Genomic DNA, 21,379 nt, shown 5'->3' with positions numbered 1-21,379 from the left:
TTTTTGGCTATGTTTGAATTATTTTGCAGACAAGATTTGAAGATGATAAACTTTATAATTCAGCAGGAATTAATTTTTCGTGTTGAATATATGAAATTTTCCAATATTTTTAGGTGCCATTTGCCAATGCTCTATATCGGATTAGAATACGGATTGACCAATAACTCAAAATTGGCTGAAAGATTCTTTGGCCAAGCTCTAAGTGTTGCACCAGAAGACCCTTTTGTTATGCACGAGGTTGGAGTGGTTGCGTTTCAAAATGGAGAGTAAGTACCGCGAGGCAACACCCATTCAATGTCCTTTTTGTAAACAGAGTGAAACCTCAGTCGCTAGAGCATAACATGTCCGAGTGACTCTCCAGGTGATTTTTATTTTTAAACGTGTACATTTTAGGAGAAGGAGGTGGACATTTAAGAAATAAAACAGAAAGTGTTATATTGGATTTCTTTAAAAATGCCGAACCCAGATGCTGGTCCCCTCAGATCTGGGCTTCCACAGGCTCTTAGTTCCAAGACTGGGCATTGCTGCCAGCTCTGCCAAGTCACTGAGCCCCTCAGGAGGCACTTCAGAATCCTTAGTCATCTCCTTGTTGATTAGGAGTTGGATTCATACAGTTGAGAGGGATTTTCCACAATTTTGAAACAAAAATGTTTTCTGTTTAGTTGCCAGTTAATCCAAAAATTAAAATAATTAAATGGCCCAATCTCTGAGCTTCCTGGTCAATTGAGGCATTACTCCAGCCTTGGACATTTATAGAATAAGTAATTCACTGTCGTACTCAAAGACAAAAATATCTATAGTCCTTTGCACTAATTATACATAAACTTAAAAACAGTAAATTAGTACTACTGTAGTGCTCTAAAAATTGGGTTATCTAGTATTTATAAAAGAAAGTTTGGGGCTTTTTTATAATGTGTAGTAATAATTTTAATATACTGTCAATCTATTCGTAACCAAGGGTCGGCCCCTAGGTGCTCTCATGTAGGCAGACGTGTGTGCTCCTAGCTGAGGTCAGCAAGGTGATGCTCTGCCTTCTTGTTTCCATTCTCACACTGTAAACAAGTGTGCTTTTTGCAGTCTATTTTTTGCCACATTTTTCACATTTTTGTGCTTTTTGTTGGCGATTTTGCTGTTTAAGATGGTCCCGAAGCATAGTGCTGAAATGCTGTCTCATGTTCCCAAGCACAGGAAGGCCACGATGTGCTTGGAGAAAGTACACGTGTTGGGGGGCTTTGCTGAGGCCAGGGTTGTGTGATGTTGGCCGTGAGTTCAGCGTTAATGAGTCAACAGCGTTGTTGGACAAGCTGTCATTAAACAGAAGCGCATATAAGACAGGTTTATGCTGAACACTTGGTGAAGTGTGACCACGGGTTTGTAGGAAGCTGAGCCTGTGCTTCTGCTGGGAGTGGTGGTTAACAGTCACCACAGCAGTGTCCACAGTGGCTGCGTAGAGCACCATCCCGAGGAGAGAGAGCCGCTGTCTCCTGGAGGCACTGCCATGAGGTTAACCACTCATCTGACATGAATCTGAGTTTCAGTAAACTCTTTACAGAAGCCGACCTCATTTATTTCACTGTTACTAGAAAGAGACGTTAACATTTTTTCTTAAAGTGTTTATACTTGCTAATTTTGAATAACCTGCAACCTTTTTTCCTTCTATTTTAGATGGAAAACAGCAGAAAAATGGTTTCTCGATGCTTTGGAAAAAATTAAAGCAATTGGGAATGAGGTATTCTTTGTAGTATCTATAAATAGACACATACTCCTGAGTGTTTTTACTTTGAATGAGAGAAATAGCATAGACGAACAGTCATCTTGCCTGGAAGATAATAGCCTGATATTTGTCATAATGAATGTCTGTCAGTTTTTGAATGGTCAGGCAGTCAGCTGTTGTACTACATGGCACAAATGAGTTTGTTTCTAAGGGGAGACCAGTGTCTGCTGTTTGCTTAAGAGACTCTGGTTTTGGTGTGTGGGAGTAGTCAGAGTATATTTGATGATTATTTGATGCAGGGAATATGTGATGGTTAGTGGAAACTGTTGGGAACTGTAGCAGGTAACAGAGTATGTCCTTCTCTAGAACTTAAAAGAGCCTCATCTTTGATTAATGGGTAAGTAAGTAGTGGGTCCCACTTCTGCAGGAACAGGGCTAGATGTCATTCCAGTTCAGACCTGTCATTGCTCTTCCTTACCTTGTACTTAGTATGTATGTGGATCTTTCAGTGTTGGAAATGTTTAGCTAGGTTCTGTTGTATGAGAGATGTACTCCATGAATTTGTGCTCTACGTGGATGTGTATACATTGGTATTATTTTAAAATAATGACAATTTTAGATACTGTAAACTTCTGTAGGTAAGGATTTGCATTTTGCTGCCCTTCTGGTTCCTGATTCATTTTATTCATAGCTATATTTGGTTTAGTCTGTTTGATCGTCACTTTCCAGCTTCATTCTCTTCCTGTGTGGGCACACTGGCCACGGCCCACATCTTCCTTGCCTGCTAGTTCCTCTTTACTGAGACTCACACAGCTCCCTTGGGGTCCCTGTCAGGTGGCAGTCTGCCTGTCCCCATAGACCCAGCTGTGTTTATTTTGGTCTCTTCTTTGTCATATGAACTTAAAACACTGTATTTCTGTGTGTTTGCACATATATGTTTGTAAAGCAGGTTCTTCCACAGCTCACTCTTGGGTGGTCTGGATAACATGTGTTTTTGTCAATATAGGGTTGCCACTTAGCACTTTGATAATTTTCAAAGAATTGAATACCTTAGGACTTTTCTACTCAACTTAGACCAGCTGTACCAGCATCATCTGGGAGCTCATTAGAAGTGCAGAATCTCAGATTTACTGAATCAAAATTGCAGTTTTAGCAAGATCTGCAGGTGATTCCCATGCACAGAAAAGTTTGAGACATACTGTCTTAAACCACACTTGAAGTTGAGACGATCTTCCTCGATGACAAGGCACTTTGGAGTCTTACAGAAATTTAAAGTAATGGTTTTAAGTACAAAAGCACAATACTATTAAAACTGTCAAAATGCCCATTAAAGAGTTATATGAAGAGGAGGGATATGGTTTAACTTTAGTTGTAAACTGCAGTAAATGTCAGAATAGCCACAGGAGAGCAGTCATGCGTAAGAGTCGTAAAGGATTTGTTTTCATTCACGTGGGTTGTGCCTCCTGGAGCCCCACTCAGAGTGGAGAGTAGAGATTGTGCTCGGGTCTGTTTATTCAGTTCAGACTTATTTAATGCGTGTCGACTGTGTCCTGAGCTCTGAGCTAGGCGTTGGCAGGCAACAGGGAACTGGTTGGTATTACCTGCCCTCGGGTCTGTTGGGGAATGCGGATAAGTGAATTGGCTGTAATAATACAGTGCACAAAAGGGGCAGTGCTTGAGGAAATAGAGGACCCACACCGGGCAGTTCACCCAGATTCGAGGGTGGTCAGGAAGGCCTTCTGGATACAATATCTTACACCTCGGTCCTAGATGAGCAGACGTTAGCAGGCAAATATGAGGAGAAGGGTGTTTCAGGTGTAGAGAATGGTGTGTACAGATTTCGAGCTGATTCAGTATGGCTTGGATTTTGAGTTCACAGAGAATGTCAAGAAATGGGGCCGGAGAGTTAAGAGTAGATCGTTAAGGACCTTGAAGAAGATGTTAGAGTTTGCACCTTATCCTGAGGTGGTGGGACAAGAGCACAGTCAGACTTGTACGATTGGGCGCAGACAAGGCTTGTTAATGGGGTTGGAGTTGTGCCGAGGAGGCTGATAAACAAGCCTTTGTGCTTTCTGGGGTCAGGGATGACACGGGTGCTGTGGACTGAGTGTCAGGTCACTCAGAAGTATGTGAGTTTGGGGAGCTGGGATGGCAGGAGAGAGAGGAGAAGAGTTTGGCATGTGGCACATTGAATTTGAAGTGCTTGTGAGATTTCTAAGTGGAAATATTTAGTAGGCAGATGGAAAGCTCTGGGCTGGAGATACAAAATTTGAACAACTTCAGCACAGGTGGGCTCTTTAACAGAGCTGGCTGACAAAATAATAGTCCTCAGGCAGGCTTGTTGAGTAGGAAAGAAAGATGGAAAAACCAACAGACGCTCTTGCCTAGTGCTGTGCAAACACCAGGAGAGAGCCCAGCTCACACAGATGTGTGAAATGATGCGACAGGCCAAGCTGAGAGGTGACGTGTGTAAATCACAGGCTTGATGTTGCTGTGTTTTAGGTGACAGTTGACAAATGGGAACCTTTGTTGAACAACTTGGGGCACGTCTGCAGAAAACTTAAGTAAGTGAAGTAGAGCATTTCCAGAATATTCTTTGTGACTAAAAGTTTACTTAATTTTGTGTAGCCTTTTCCATATTTTTGTTTTATGAGATCCTCTACTCTAGTTTTCTTGTACTTGGCTTCTGAGCTATAACAAGCATCAAAATAATTATTTTTTTATCTCTGCTGGTACAGTTTTATTTTGGAAACTTTAGAAATTTTAGTAACTTTTCTTAGGTTATAAAAATGTTAGTGTTTAAAATTAGTTTAGAAGAATTAGGACAGTAGGATCTAATGAAAACCACATCTGTGTTCTAACTCACTGTTTTCCGCTAGATACCAGTTTTGTGCTGTGATAAACAGACAATGATTAAAAAATAAATTCTTTGGTTAAATAAGTTTGGGAAAGTCTAGGTTACTCAAAATTTAATAGGTTTTTCTATTTCAGGATTTCTTGGAGTCTTTATTGTGCATTATGAGCTGTAAATTTCCCAAACTTTATTGAGCACAAGACCTGTTTTCCACAAAAGATTTTACAGGGCAGGTATTCAAGAGAGCTTTGGGAAGTGTGTTCTGCCTTAGGGCAGGACTCTACAGCCGCCCCTGCCGGGAGAGGTCTGTCTTCCTGTGAAGGAGGCCTTGCTATTGGTAGGGCACAGGCCCAGGAGTCAAGGATTAGGTTCGGTTGTAGTCTCCTGCCAAACATCGAAAGGACTACAGCTGATATCCCTGCAGGAGCCCCTCAGCCAGCTAGGTGAAAAGGCAGGAAATGCATTTCCATATGAGGGGCACAGAGTGGCCATGAGAGGCCATTCCAGACGAGGCTGTTACTCTGGTATAGGAGAGCGTTCCTGTGTTTTCAGACGACGAGAACTCCTTGTAGACGTAGGAGTTTAGTGCTTTCCCTGTGCCCACTGATTGTTTTCTCTCTTCCTGTTCTCCCCCTCCTCTCACAGAAAGTATGCCGAGGCGTTGGACTACCATCGCCAGGCACTGGTGTTGATTCCTCAGAACGCCTCCACCTATTCTGCCATAGGCTACATCCATAGTCTGATGGGCAACTTCGAAAACGCCGTGGACTATTTCCACACAGTATGTCTTTTGTTTGTACCTGACTTTAAAGCTGGTTAACATTTACCACCTCTTTTTTTTATTTTTGAAAAGATCTTTTCTGGGCAATGTTCGTTACTTTACCATTTTAAAATTCTCCAGGCGACCTTGTGTTTTATTCTTTTCTTTGCAGAAAAAAGCACGTGCATGTTGTGCAATCCTCACCGAGGTAGAAACAAGTGGGAGACTTGTCCTAACTGTGCACTGAGCCCCGCATGTCCAGGATTAGCATCATGTCCAGGCAGGGGCTTCAGAAGTTCCTCTCGCACAGTGAGAACTCTTTGGGAGCTCCACTTTTTCTATTTGTGACTTACAATCACTTCCCTTAGGTCGCTTTAATAGATGAACAAAACAGCCTGTGTTCAGCACAAGGAAAGAATCTCTCCTTAATCTGTGCATCTTGTCAGCTCTAAGACACCGTTAATAAGCAGGATGACCACACAGAAAGTATGCTGCCATTTAAACTTTAACATAGTTCTTTCCTATCACTTATTTTTTATGTACTCAGAAAAAGTACTCTTTTGGACGTATTAGGATATAAATTTTTATCAGGAATCACTCTAGTACCTACATGAAAAAGAAAATACAAGTGAAATAGTTAAGATATTCAGCTCTTCACATTCAGAGTTTGGTTCTTCTAAATCACTTTTGTACCAGGTGGTCAATATCCCTGTTTTCCCAAAATAGAGCCCTCCTGCCAACACCCACACCCCCTCTTGACCCAGGTTCCTCCCAGCTGAGGACATTGGCTTTGCCAATCTCGTCCTGCCAGACAGTGTCAACAGGAGGGTTTTAGGTGATGACCACAATTCATGTATCCTCTTGGAGTGTTCCTCATGCAGCTTGTGGTGCAGCGTGTGCTGTCACTGTGGCCACCAGGCCCATGCTGTCATGCAGGACACCTTGTCATGGCTGCAGCCATGTGACAGCAGTGGTAAGAAGCCACCAGCTGTGAGACAGCCCAAGTTCAGAAGTGTTAGAATTTGAAAAATTGTGGGTCTTAGAATTGATGAAATAACAGTATTTGGAGAAAGAGATACGGTATGAGAGAGAGTGTGATATTTCCAAGATAAATTTGTGAGTGATGTATTCATGACTCATTTTCAAGGGTCAGTTAGAGATTTTCAGGTGAGGTGAGGTCCTGAAGGTGCCCTGTGACACCCAGAGTGTCGAGCTCATCAGGTGTGGGCCATGCAAGTGTCTGGTTTCATGGTCTTTCAAATGTGTGATTGAATCCTATATAATTTACTGCTCTTGTGTGATGGAATTAATACAGAAGGTTCAGAGGCCTCTGTGTGGAGAGAGAGTTCTTAAGTCTTCTTGGGGGAGGGGATTCGAAACATAGACACAGAGGAGTGAGGGGCCTGCAGCTGCCTGCACACGCTCCAGCAGTCCTTACCCATGGCCATGCTCATTTGAACTGGGCCCCTCACAGCCTCCCTTACCCACCCTGGAGTCCTTGGAATATTTTGAATTGAATCCTGTGGGAATATTCTTAAACAAAGGAAAACGAAATATGTTTTTCTTGTAATAACGACATTGAATTTTTTCTGGCAGGCCCTTGGTCTTAGGCGAGATGACACGTTTTCTGTTACAATGCTTGGTCATTGCATTGAGATGTACATTGGTGATTCTGAAGCTTATATTGGTAAGATTATTATTATTGATATTATATTCCATGTTTTAGATTGCTGTATATCTCTGTTTAGGTTTCTCAGATTCTCACATAAGGTTCTAAGTTTGTCTTTCTAACCATTCTAACTACATTAATATCAAGAAACTCCATTTATTTTGTTGGAACAAAGCTATAAGAATTAATGACTCTATCCATTTAGTTTAACGTTCAGTACTTGCTAGATGCAAAATACTTTTACAGAACATGTGTGAAGAGCACTGTGATATACAAGAGTCAATCTAGTTGCATTATAGAAAAAACCTTGGAGACATTTTTCTAATATACAAATGAAAGGGCTCTGGCTTTAATATTTCATAACGCAGGGTATAGCATATGAGTCTTTACATTTCAGGAGAATAGTAAGTTGGCTTATATTCACTCTATAGTGCCATGTAATTCTTTAAAAATTTTCTTAATGATAAGTCATAGAGAAGTTTGGATGGAATTGCTGTACTTGGGGACCCATTTAGATATACACATTCTGGGGTAAAGAGGATGCAATGAGGTGAAATTTGAGATCTGGACTTTAGGGTAGGCAAAGATTTCTTTAACAGGATGTAAAACTATAAGAGGAAAAAAATGTTAAATTAGGCTTCAATAAAATTAAGCACTTCTTTTCTTCAAAAACACTACTAAGAGGGTAAAAAGGCATGTCGTAGACTGGAAGAAGTTACAAAACATAGACTTGTCAAAGAACTTGTATTTAGACTACAGAAAAATCCTACAAATCAATAAGAAAAAGTGCAATCAGAAGTAAGCAAAATACTTGTAAAGGAGCCTCACCAAGGAGGATATCCAGAAAGTCATAAAGCAAATGAAGGTGCTCGAGATCATTACTCACAGGGAGATGAGAGTAACACGCGAGAATGACTAAAGATTAAAAATACTGGCAGTACCTGGTGTTGGCGATGATACAGAGCGGCTGAAACTGTTGTGTATTATTGACTATGGGTGGAGTTATAAACAGGGAAAACCTCTTTGAAAAACTGTTGAACGCATCTACTAAAGTTAACCGGGCCTATTCTATCTATTCTGCCTAACGAACCACTCCAGCCCACAAAGATGTCTTACTCTCACAGTTGTGTGGGTTGGTTGGTGGCTCATTTGCTGGTCTCATTCACTTGTGTGGCTGCGGTCAGCAGGCGCTTGGCAGGGCTGCTGGTTTCAGAGGGCCTCGTATACAGGCGAGGACAGCTGGCACAGCTGGGTCTCTCCATGGGCCTTTTATTCCTGGCTTCTTCGGAGCATGGTGGTCTCAGGTTTCTAAAGGACAAGAACTACAGTTTTAAAACCTCTTCAAAGCTGGAAGTTGCACAAAATCACTTTTGTTACATTCTGTTCATCAAAATGAGTCATGATTAAGTGTAGAATCGGTGGCTGTGAAAGGGCATGAGTGCTGGTAGGTTGATTAGGAGGGTGTTAGGATAGCGATCTACTCCCAGGTATATGCCCAACAGAAACAAGTGCCTCGGTAAGCCAGAGTCTCACAAGATTGTTCACAGCAGCTCTGTTCATAATAGGACCTAAATGGAAATAAGCGAGTGTCCACTAGTAGGAGAATGGAGAAATAAGCTGTGGGACTCAGACAGCCTCATACAGTAGAATCCTACAGAATTAAAAGGACTAACTACTGAATCATGTTGTAACATAGGTGAACCACTAATTTTGAGCAAAAAAGAATAGATCCTGGTTAATTCCATTTATATGAAGATTAATAAGCAGAACTAATCCAGGGCGATAGAAAAATCAGATCAGTGGTTACTTCTGGCTTGAGAAAGGGAAGTATTCACTAGAAGGGGCATGAGGTGGTTTTCTAAGGGCTGGAAATGTTCTGATTTTGGTGTGGTGGTGTTTGTGTTGGTATGTACATAGGCGAGAATTCATCCAGCTGTGCACGCTTTACGGTTTGTAGATTATCGCTCAATTTTTAAAGGTAAAAAAACAAAAAAGAAACTTGAGCTCTGACATCCTAAAGACCCCGGGGTGAAATCTCGGCTCTACACTCAGTGGCCTGTGCCTCTGGGCGGGGCTGAGCCTTCATTTCTCATTTGTTCACTGCAGAGTGACACACAATTCCTACAAAGCTAAGTAAGGTCTGGAGATACGATACTGAGTAAGAAAGGCATTTTCCTGCCCTCACTAAGGTGTAGTTCTTACAGAGGAGGCTTCCGAGTGTGTTGTTCATTACGTACTATTTTTACTTTTTGGTTTTTTTATTGACGTGTAATTGACATATTAGTTTCAGGTGTACAACATAATGATTCAATATTTATATATATTGGAAAATGGTCACCACAATATAACATCTGTCACCCTACATAATTAGAAATTTTTTCTCATGAGAAAAGTTCTCGTGATGAGAACTTTTAAGATCTACTCTCTTAGCAACCTCAAGTGTGCGATATCGTATTATTAACTATCATCACCAAGCTGTGCTGTTTTTATTTTTAGAAGGCTTGCATGTCATTGTCTGTCAAAGCACCTGTCAGTGAAAGCTATCAGTTTGAACTGGGTAAAATTGCCATTTTATTTATGTCAGAACTGATTGAACCTAATACACCTATAGGAAGTCTCTTATCCATTATTCTTAAAAGTTTTGGTGGCGGAAAGTGTGTTTCCCTTCTCTGTGGTTTCTCTGTGCATGAGACCCGTGACCGTCCCAGTGCGAGATGCCAGCAGGCAGCTGTCATCCGTGGCGGCTGAGAAGTCCCCCCACGCTCCTATTGGCCTTCAGGGGCTCTGGACACAGGGTGGCTATTGAGCCCCCCTGGGCTGAAATGGCCTGTGTTTCTGAAGTCTCCCCAGCAATCTCACTCAATAAGAAGGAGAAAAACAAGAGGAGGGAAACAATTGGAACATTTTCCCCTGAGCTGTGCTTGAGTTCTTAAAGTACCATTTGACGTAGATGACAGAGGCCCTGTCATGTAACGATGGAAATGATGGGTTAATGATGGAATTTCTTACTGTATTCTTCTTGTCGTATTTCTTTTAGGAGCAGACATTAAAGACAAGTTAAAATGCTATGACTTTGATGTGCATACGATGAAGACACTGAGAAACATTATTTCACCTCCCTGGGATTTCAGGGAATTTGAAGTAGAGAAACAGACTGCGGAAGAGACAGGGCTTGCACCCCTGGAAACCTCAAGGAAAACACCAGATTCCAGACCCTCCTTGGAAGAAACCTTTGAAATTGAAATGAATGAAAGTGACATGATGTTAGAGACATCTATGTCAGACCACAGTACGTGATTCCAGATGGGCCCCAGTTCCGTTTGTCGAGAGCAGGTCCGTGTTTCCTCACAGCTTTGTCATGTCTTAAGAATTTCCCATTTCTCACCCTGAATTCAGACTATACCTCAGCGTTTAGGAACAGAGACCTGCCTTAAGAGACTGGATTGCACGCCTTTGCAACAGATGTTTTCTGATCCTACAAAATAGTTATGTGTCATGGAATAAAGAAGGTAAACCATCTATTATGTCCTTTTTTTTCTTTTTCAGTAAACTTTTATTTTGGACTAATTTGAGATTTACAGAAAAGCTGCAAAGATAGTACAGAGCATGTCTGTCCACCCTCAGCCAGTTTTCCATGGCTAACGTCTTGCGTCACCCCGGGGCCTTTGGCGTGACTAAGAAACCCACCCTGGCACATCACTAGTGACTGGACTGCAGGCTCTGGTGTCAGCAGTTCTCCCGTGAGTGCCCTCTGCTGCCCTGCACCCATCCAGGGGCCACGCCACACCTAGTCATCCCATCTCCTTAGGCTCCTCTTGGCTGTGGCCGTGTCTCCGATCCTTGTCTCATGACCGGGGTGGGTTGAGAAGGACTGGTCATATGTTTTGTAAAATGTCTCTCAATTTGAGCTTGTTTAATATATTTCTCGTGATTGGACTAAGGTTATGGGTTTTTGGAAAAAATACCACAGATGTGAAGTAACTTTCTCCTCACGTTGTGTCCTGGGGTATATCATGGACATCATGTCCTGGAGTTTATGCTGTGTGGGAACTCTGCTCTCTGTTCCATCTTTCCGTAAACCTGAACTGCTGTAAGAAATTAGGTGTGTATGTATACAGGTTTAGGTAGCTAGCCATTTTAAACATTTTCAAGAATACAATTCAGTGGCATTTATTTCCAAATTTTTTTCATCACCCAAACAGAGACTTTGTACCCATTAAGCAGTAACTCCCCACTCATCCATCCCCCCCAGCCCCTGGTAACCTCTAATCTACTGTCTGTCTCTGTAAATTTGCCTATTCTAGATAATTTCATTTAAGTGGAATCATTCAATATTTGTCCTTTTTGTGTATGGTGTATTTTACTTAGCATAATATTTTCAAGGTTTATCCATGTTGTAGCTTTTATCAGAACTCCATTCCTTTTTATGGCTGAATAATACTCCATTATATGTATATATACCACATCCACCAGTGGATGCTTGGGTTGTTTGCCTTTTGCCTGTCGAGAATTATGCTGCTGTGAACATGAGTATATAAATATCTGAGTCCCTGGTTTCACTTCCTTTGGGTGTATACCTAGCAGTGGAATTACAGGGTCATTTGATAATTCTGTGTTTAACTTTTTGAAGAACCAACAGAGTTTTTCCACAGCAGCTGCACCATTTTACATTCCTACCACCAGTGCATGAGGGTTCCAGTTTCTCCACATCCTCATGAATGCTTTTTACAGTTTTTTTTGTTATAGCCATCCTAGTAGGTGGGAAGTGGTATCTCATTTTAATTTGATTTGTGTTTCCCTAATGACTAGTGATGTTGAGCAACTCATGTGCTTATTGGCCATTTGTAGATCTTCGTTGGAGAAATGCCTATTCAAATTGTTTGCCCATTTTTAAACTGGACTGTTTTATCTTTTTGTTGTTGAGTTGTAGGAGTTCTTTATGGACTCTGGATATTAAACCCTCATCAGATAGATGATTTGCACATAATTTCTCCCATTCTTTGGATTGTCTGCTCACTCTCTTGATAGTATCCTTTGATACATGAAAGTGTTAAATTTAGTTAAGTCCAATTTATCTATTTTTTCTTTTGTCAGCTGGGCTTTTGGTGTCATATTTAAGGAACGATTGCCAAACCCAAGATTGTGCAGATTTTCACTTATGTTTTCTTCTAAGATTTTTATAGTTTTAGCTCTTACATTTAGGTCTTTGATTCATTCTAAGTTAATTTTTGCAAATTTTGTAAGTTAAGGGTCCAGCATCACTCTTTTGCATGTGGATATTCAGTTTTCCCAGCACCATTTCTTGAAGAGACTGTCTTTTCCCCATGAAGGGTCTTGGCACCTGGGTCGAAGTTCAGTTGACAGTAAATATGAGGGCTTATTTCTGGGCTCTGAATTCTATTCCATTGGTCCGTATGTGTATCCTTATGCCAGTAGCACACTGTTTTGATGACTGTGGCTTGTAGTAAGTGGGGAAATGTGAGTCTTCCAGGTTTGTTCTTTTTCAAGTTTGTTTTGGCTATTGTGGGTCCCTTGAGTTTCCATATGAATTTTAGAAGTTTTTTCCATTTCTGTAAAAGAAATGCTATTGGGATTTTGATAGGGATTTCAGTGAATTTGTATATCTTTTTTTTTTTTTTTTGAGGAAGATTAGCCCTGAGCTAACTGCTGCCAATCCTCCTCTTTTTGCTGAGGAAGACTGGCCCTGAGCTAACATTTGTGCCCATCTTGCTCTACTTTGTACGTGGGACACCTACCACAGCATGGTGTGCCAAGCGGAGCCATGTCCGCATCCGGGATCCAAACCAGTGAACCCTGGGCTGCCGGAGCGGAATGTGTGCACTTAACCACTGTGCCACTGGGCTGGCCCCAGAATTTGTTTATCTTAATATTAAGTTGTCTAGTCCATAAGCACAGATGTCTATTTATATGTGTCTTCTCTCATTTCTTTCAGCAATGTTTTGTAGTTTTGATTGTACAAGTCTTTCACCTCCTTGGTTAAATTTATTCCTAAATATTTTATTCCTTTGAATGCTATTGTAAATGGAATTGTTTTCTTCGTTTCCTTTTTGAGTTGTTCATTTCTTTCTCTTTTGTTTTTTTAAAAGATTGGCTCCTGACCTGACAACTGTTGCCAATCTTCGTTTTTTTTTTCCTGCTTTTTCTACCCAAGTACCCCCAGTGCATAGTTGTATATTTTAATTGTGGGTCCTTCTAGTTGTGCCATGTGGGACGCCCACAGCGTGGGCTGACGAGTGGTGCCATGTCCGTGCCCAGGACCTGAACCAGCGAAACCCAGGGCCTCCAAAGCGGAGTGTGTGAACTTAACCACTCGGCCATGGGGCCAGACCCCGTTCATTTCTAGTGTATAAAAATACAACTGACTTTTGTGTGTTGACTTTGTATCCTGAATGTGTTCATTAGCTTTAACTCTGTGTGTGTGTATATTCTTTTGAGTTTTCTATGTAATAGCATCATGTCATCTGTGAATAGAGACAGTTGTACTTCTTTCTTTCCAATTTGCATTCCTTTTATTTCTTTTCCTTGCATACCTGCTTTGGCTAGAATCCAGTACTTTGAATGGAAGTGGCGAAAGTAGGCACCACTGTCTTGTTTGTGATCTTCGAGGGAATGCCTTGAGTCTTCCACCACTGAGTGTGAGGTTAACTGAGTTTTCATAGATAGCCTTTGTGGCTTTGGGGAAGTTCCCTTCTATGCCTAGTTTATTGAGTGTTGTTGTTGTTTTAGTCAAGAAAGGGTAGAGATTTTGTCAAATGCTTTTTTTGGAGCAATTGAGATGGTCTGGTGTAATGAGTTCTAGGGTTCCAGGGCTGTTCGAGGAAAAGACTTGACTACGAGGTGGCAGTAGCACATTTTATTTGGGGTAGCTTCATCCGAGCAGCACTTGATGGGTTGTATGAGGGGGTAGCCCCCTCCATGGACAGCAGCTTGGGGCCACCCCCAGAAGGGAAGAGGACGGGGAACTCCTGGGGGAGAGGGCGTTCTAGAGGGCCTCACGTGTCTCGGCGACGTGGCAGCTGCATGGCACAGAGTCCTGGGTGGAGAAGTTCCAAGTGCAGCAGCAGCTTGGGGTCATTTATAGCCCCTGGACTTGTCTAATTTACAAATAAGACTAGCAGGTGCTGGGTGTAGTTTTGCCAGGTATGCAAAACAGGCAGGCTCTAAATGGCTAAAGATATGTTTGCTGGGCTTTATTTAAAACAATTGCACGTGTAAATTTTGATTTCGTGCTGGTGGGCTTGAGCTAACCATCCCAGCACGCTATGAAGAAGTAAACAACGTGGGGCCCATATACAAGGGGACGTCTTTGGCTCTTTTATATAACGTCTCTCAGGATCTTTCCTTCATTCTATTAATGTGGTGTATCACATTGATTGATTTTCATTATGTTGAAATACCCTTGTGATTCTGGGATAAATCCTACTTGGTCATGGTGTGTGATCATAGTGCTGAATTGAGTTTGCTAATATTTTGTTGAGGAGTTTACATCCATATTCATAAAAGATATTGCAATGTCTGTAGTTTTCATGTGGAGTCTTTGTCTGGCTTTGGTATTGGGTAATACTGGCCTCACAGAATGAGTTAAGTATTCCCGTCTCTTCAGTTTTTTGGAAATGTTTGAGAAGAATTGGTATTAATTCTTTCAGTGTTTGGTAGAATTAACCAGTGAAACCATCTGGTCCTGAGCCTTTCTGTGCTGGGAGGTTTTGGTTACTGATTCAATGTCCATCCTTGTTACAGCTATTTCTTCTTGAGTCAGTTTTGGTAGTTTGTGTGTTTCTAGGAATTTGTCTGTTTTATCTAGGTTATTCAATTTGTTGGTGTACAGTTGTTTCTAGTTTCCTGTTGTAATCTTTTTTATTCCTGTGAAGTAATAATTTCCCCTCTTCCATTTTATGATTTTAGTAATTTGAGTCTTCTCTCTCTCTCTTTTTGTTCTTAGTCAGTCTGGCTAAAGGTTTTGTAGATCTTTTCAAAGAACCAACTTTTGATTTTGTTGGCTTTCTCTGTCGTTTTTCTCGTCTCTATTTCATTTCCACTTTAATCTTATTTCCATCCTTCTCCTGGCTCTGGGTTTAGTTTGCTGTTCTTTTTCTAGTTCCTTAAGATGCACAGTTAGGTTACTGAATTAAGATTTTTTTTAATGCAGGCATTTACAGCTATAAATTTCCCTCCAAGTACTGTTTTTGCTGCATCCCATAAATTTTATTTAGTATGTTATGTTGTTGTTTTCCTCTGTCTTAAGGTATTTTCTAGTTTTCCTTATAATTTCTTTTTTGGCCCATTTGTTGTTTATGAGTCTGTTTAATTTCTACATATTTGTGAGTGTTCCAGTTTCGCTTCTATTATTGATTTCCAGTTTCATTCCGTTGTGGTCGGAAAGGGTACTTTGTGTGGTTTCAGTCTTTCTGAGTGTGTTAAGGCTTCTTATGGCCTAATTTATGGTCCATCCTGGAGAAGGTGTCCTGCTCACCTGAGAAGATTGTATATTCTGCTTTTCTTGGGTGGGGTGTTCGGTATATGTCTAAGTCTAATTGGTTTATAGTGTTGTTCAGGTCTTCTGTTTCCTTGTGATCTTCTGCCCACTTATGCTGTCTATTATTGAAAGTGGAGTCTTGAAGTCTCCAGCTGTTAATGTAGAACTGTCTGTTTTTCCCTTCAATTCTGTCCATTTTTGCTTCATATATTTTGAGACTTTCTTATTAGATGTATATATATTTATACTTGTTATAGCTTCTTGATGGATTGACCTTATCATCAGTATATATTGTCCTTTTTTTTTCTCTTGTAACAGTTTTCACTTGAAGTCTGATATCTGATATCGGTGCAGCCAGCCCAGCTCTCTCCATTTCTATTTATGTGGAATATTTTTTCCCATCTTTTTACTTTCAGTCTCTTTGTGTCTTTGTATCTAAAGCAGGTCTCTTGTAGACAGCATAGACATGAATAATATTTTTTTATCCATTCTGCTTTTTAATTGAAAAACTTAACCCATTTACATTTGAAGTAATTACTGCTAAGGAAAGACCTGCTTTTAGTTGTTTGTCTTCTGTATGTCTGGCATGTGTTTGTTCCTCAGTTCCTCTTTTACTGCCTTATTTTGTATTTAGTTGATTTTTGTGTGTGGTGTGCCATTTTGATACTCTACTTTTCTGTATATTTTTTAGTTCTTTTCTTCATGGCTAGCTTTGAGATTACAGTTTACATCTTAGATTTATAACAGCCTAATTTGAGTAATTCCAGTTTAGTTTCAGTAGCATCAAACACTGCCACACACCTTCACCCCACTCCCTTGAATATTGTTATTGTCACAGATTACATCTTCATTCACTGCTTTCCCATTAACATTGATTTGTAATTATTGTTTTATTCATTTGCCTTTTAAATCATATGGGAAAAAAAGAGGAGTTACAAACCAAAAGCACTAATACTGTCTTTACATTTGCCTGTGTACAAACTTCCTTAACTTCTACTTATTGAGAATGTCTTAATTTCTCCTTCATTCTTGAGGATAGTTTTGCCAGATATAGAATTCTTGATTGACAGTGTTTTTTTTTTTAGGATTTTAAACATGTCGTCGCACTGCCATCCATGGTTTCTGGTGAGAAATCAACTCTTCATCATATTCAGGATCCCTTGTATCTGAGAAGTCGCTTCTCGTGCTGCTTGCAAGGTTCTGTTTTTATCTTTTGACAGTTTGGCTGTAATGTATCTCGGTGTGGATCTTTGAGTTTATCCTGCTTGGAGTTTGTTGAGATTCTTGGATGTGTCATGTCTTTCATAAAATTTGGGTGGTTTTCAGCCATTATTTCTTCAGATATTTTTTTCTGCCCCTTACTCTTCTGTTGGGAGTCCTATAATGTGTGTTTGGGTATGTTTAATAGTGTCCCGCAGGTCTCAGGTCCTGTTCATTTTTCTTCATTGTCTCTGCTCCTCAGACTGGGTAGCTTCAGTTGCCGTATCTTCAGGTTCACTGATTCTTTCTTCTGGTTGTTCAGGTCTGTTGTTGAACCCCTCTAGTGAATTTTTTATTTCAGCTATTGTACTTTTCAGTTCCAGAATTTCTGTTTGGTTCCTTTTGGTAATTTCTTTCTCTTTATTGATATTTCCTATTTGTTCATCCGTCATTCTCCTGATTCCTTTAGTTCTTTGTCCATGGTTCCGTACATATATGGCAGAAAAAGAATAGCTCTCATTTCTCGAGGCCCCTGCCTGCTAATTCCAGGGAGTCTCCGGAGTCTCCACAGGGAGCCTTCATGCAGACGAGGAGTCAGCACCACTGGGGTGCATCCAGGCCCCCCTCCATGTCAGCTCATCACAGCCAATGTCAGTTTAGTGCAGCTGTGCTCTCGGAGACCAGGAGTTACGAGCTGCTCTGACTCAAATAGTGTGTTTTTGAATTTCTGTTTTTCTTTTTTCATGGCTGTTCTCTCTTCTCTGTCAGGCATCATGTGCCTGTTTTTATATCTCCCTCTCTTTAGCTGGGCTAGAAAATCAGGTGACTGAACTTAAAATAATCATTTTAAGAATAAATAAAAGTGAAGGTATTAATACTTTTCTCACATTTATGTTGCCTGCCAGACCACAATATTTCTTCATTTTGTTTCTTCATTGATCATGTGGTATGATGAATAGGTTTCTGGGAAAGCAAACTCCTGGTAAGTGAGCTATGACTGTACTGACAGAGCTTTGGGCTTTTAAGACAAAAAAGGCAAAAACTAAGACATTTAACTAAGCTGTTTCTCAGATCAACAACAGTTTAGTACCAATGTTTAGGCTCAGAGAGTATCAAAAAAGCCTGGCCCTGAGCTAGCATCCGTACCCATCTTCCTCTACTTTATATGTGGGACGCCTACCACAGCATGGCATGCCAAGCGCTGCCATGTCCACACCCAGGATTCGAACTGATGAACTCTGGGCCACCAAAGCGGAATGTGCGCACTTAACCACTGTGCCACTGGGCCGGCCCCTCACTCACCACTTTGACCTGTGCTTGCAAGTGAAGCGTAGCCTTTCCCACAAGAAGCATCTGCTTGAGGACCACATTTGTGCTGGTGTGTTTGGTTAAGCAAAGCAAAGTTACCTGTTATATTCACTCTGACATTTGGAGATTGTTTATTACTGCTTTGTTTTAGCTGTAGTTCTGTGTACATGTAAAACAAAACATTTTAACAGGCTGGAAAATGTGTAGGAAGCTAGATTTTCCTTTGTGATATACTTATTTTTTTTTCACAAAAAGTGATCAGCTATTTTACAAGTGTATTTATTCACTGTATCTTGAAATTTGTATTATAAGGTTTTATTTAAAGAATAATTTCATCAGACAAACCTGAATTCTAAAATTCTGTCATTTTTCTGAAGCCATTTCTCAGAAATCTTTTTGTAGTAACAGTAAAGAATCAGCGGGGTCTTTAAAAATTGACAGTAGTGGCTGTTATTTAGGGGGAAAAAAACATGTTTGGGGATTTTGCTGCTAGATTTATAAGAAATAAGCACCCAGCAACATGTGAATGCCTGTAGGTGCCAGACGCAGGCCTGGGCTGGGCGTACAGCATTGAATAAGATGTAGTTCCTGCTTAAGTGAAGTCACAGTTCAGGCTTGTGGTGGGTGTTCTTTGAGTGTTGAGTACAGTGTGGTAAGTGGAGGTTAAGGTTCCCGGGGGTCTCAAATGAAGCCATCTTGGCTGGGAAGGTATTTGGGCTGAGAGGGTTTCAGGAAGCTGGGCAGGACATTCTAGGCAGAGGCCATAGCGTAAGCCATGGCCTCATGTTGGAGGCAAAACACGGACACAAGAAATATCACAAGGGTTGCACATGATTGGGCCTCATGAGAAGCTGAGGACAAGAGTTCTTTTCTCCATTTGGTAATTTTGGCATTTTTTGGCTCAGTAATAAAAGAATGCCCTTGGGGCAAGAGTGCTTCAGTAAGACTGGACGTGAGGTGTGAGATTTAGAATCCTTTTTACTACCCCAATATAGAAACATCACTAAAGAGCTAAAATTAGATATTGAGATGGATGATTGTTTAATCTGAGTAATATTTAGAAATTAAAGAAGGAAAACCTGCAGATAGATTGAGGGCAGTTTTTTAAAAAGGTATTCCAAATACAGATGGTCCTTCACATACAATGGTTTGATTTATGATTTTTTTTTTTTTAAGATTGGCACTTGAGCTAACATCTGTTGCCAATCTTTTTTTTTCTTCTCCTCCTCCTCCACCCAAATCCCCCCAGTACATAGTTGTGTATTTTCGTTGTGGGTCCTTCTAGTTGTGGCATGTGGGATGCCGCCTCAACATGGCCTGACGAGCGGTGCCATGTCTGCACTCAGGATCTGAACCAGCGAAACTCTGGGCCACTGAAGCAGGGCACGTGAACTTAACCACTCTGCCACAGGGCTGGCCCCACTATTTAGGATTTTTTGACTTTACAGTGGTGCAAAAGCTATAGGCATTCAGTAGAAACCATACATAAACTTTTGAATTTTGGCCTTTTCCGGGGCTAGCAATATGCAGTATGATCCTCCCCTTGTGATGCTGGGCAGCGGCATTGAGCTGTGGCTCCCATCATCCATACAATCATGAGCGTGCACAACGCATACCACCATTCTGCTTGCATTTTCAGGACAGTATTCAATTACATGAGATATTCAACACTTTATTATTAAATAGGCTCTGTGTTAGATGATTTTGCCCAACTGAAGGCTCATGTGAGTGTTCTGAGCATGTGGAAGGGAGGCCAGGCTGAGCTAGGATGTTTGGCAGGTTAAGTGTATTGTATTTTCGACTTACAGTATTTTCAGCTTACAAGGGGCTCGTTAGGATGTGACCCTCATAAGTCGAGGGAGATCTGTATGTGCTGTGTATTTAAAGACTACTGAAACATTTACATTTTTTAAATGGGTGGTGTCCACAATTTTCACTATCAGTCCCTTTTGCCCCTACCACCCACCCTCACTACATAGCAAAAGATTTTATCTGCAACCACATTTTCCTTTTTATCACAGATAAGACCATCAGAGCTTTTGATCAGCCTAACTAGGCTTTCTGTACTGAGTTGACTTGAGACAAAAAAGGAAACTGGGTCTAGTATGTGCAACTCTATACAGGTGTGTTTCTTTTTTTTTTTCTTAATTTTAGAATTTTATTTTTTTATTTTTATTTTTTTTTTTTTATTAATGTTATGATGGATTACAAGCTTGTGAAATTTCAGTTGTACATTTTTGTTAGTCATGTTGTGGGTACACCACTTCCCCCTCCGTACCCTCCCCCCACCCCCCCTTTTCCCTGGTAACCACCGATCAGATCTCCTTCTCAATATACTAATTTCCACCTATGAGTGGAGTCATATAGAGTTCGTCTTTCTCTGACTGACTTATTTCGCTTAACATAATGCCCTCGAGGTCCATCCACATTGTTGTGAATGGGCCAATTTCGTCTTTTTTTATGGCTGAGTAGTATTCCATTGTGTATATATACCACATCTTCTTTATCCAATCATCAGTTTCTGGGCATGTAGGCTGGTTCCACGTCTTGGCTATTGTAAATAATGCTGCGATGAACATAGGGGTGCAACGGACTCTTGAGATATCTGATATCAGGTTCTTAGGATAGATACCCAGTAATGGGATGGCTGGGTCATAGGGTATTTCTATTTTTAACTTTTTGAGAAATCTCCATACTGTTTTCCATAGTGGCTGTACCAGTTTGCATTCCCACCAACAGTGTATGAGGGTTCCTCTTTCTCCACAACCTCTCCAACATTTGTCGTTCTTGGTTTTGGATGTTTTTGCCAATCTAACGGGGGTAAGGTGATATCTTAGTGTAGTTTTGATTTGCATTTCCCTGATGATTAGCGATGATGAACATCTTTTCATGTGTCTATTGGCCATATTCATATCTTCTTTTGAGAAATGTCTGTTCATGTCCTCTGCCCATTTTTTGATCGGGTTGTTTGTTTTTTTGTTGTTAAGCAGTGTGAGTTCTTTGTATATTATGGAGATTAACCCTTTGTCGGATAAGTGGCTTGTAAATATTTTTTCCCAATTAGTGAGCTGTTTTTTTGTTTCAATTCTGTTTTCCCTTGCTTTGAAGAAGCTCTTTAGTCTGATGAAGTCCCATTTGTTTATTCTTTCTATTGTTTCCCTCAACTGAGGAGTTACAGTGTCCGAAAAGATTCTTTTGAAACTGATGTCAAAGAGTGTACTGCCTATATTCTCTTCCAAAAGACTTATTGTCTCAGGCCTAATCTTTAGGTCTTTGATCCATTTTGAGTTTATTTTGGTGTGTGGTGAAAAAGAATGGTCGATTTTCAGTCTTTTGCATGTGGCTGTCCAGTTTTCCCAGCACCATTTGTTGAAGAG

At 40.7% G+C, this 21,379-nt stretch overlaps 1 protein-coding gene across 2 annotated transcripts in view; it reads left to right on the top strand.

Moving 5' to 3' along the window:
* Positions 1–16,729, top strand: part of CDC16 (cell division cycle 16) — a 35,481-nt gene extending 18,752 nt beyond the window's left edge. For both annotated transcript variants that reach the window (XM_046664079.1, XM_046664080.1), the window contains 7 exons: positions 114–266; positions 1,666–1,729; positions 4,217–4,278; positions 5,214–5,349; positions 6,925–7,015; positions 10,035–10,506; positions 16,580–16,729. In XM_046664079.1, coding sequence (XP_046520035.1) covers positions 114–266; positions 1,666–1,729; positions 4,217–4,278; positions 5,214–5,349; positions 6,925–7,015; positions 10,035–10,294 — 766 coding nt within the window. In that variant the 3' untranslated portion in view covers positions 10,295–10,506; positions 16,580–16,729. The remainder of the gene's footprint in view (positions 1–113; positions 267–1,665; positions 1,730–4,216; positions 4,279–5,213; positions 5,350–6,924; positions 7,016–10,034; positions 10,507–16,579) is intronic.
* The last annotated feature ends 4,650 nt before the right edge of the window (positions 16,730–21,379 follow it).

This window comes from Equus quagga, chromosome 6, assembly GCF_021613505.1.
Source record: "Equus quagga isolate Etosha38 chromosome 6, UCLA_HA_Equagga_1.0, whole genome shotgun sequence".
Classification (NCBI taxonomy): domain Eukaryota; kingdom Metazoa; phylum Chordata; class Mammalia; order Perissodactyla; family Equidae; genus Equus; species Equus quagga.
Note: the sequence above shows the minus strand (reverse complement) of the source record. Positions and strands in the feature narration are given on the sequence as shown.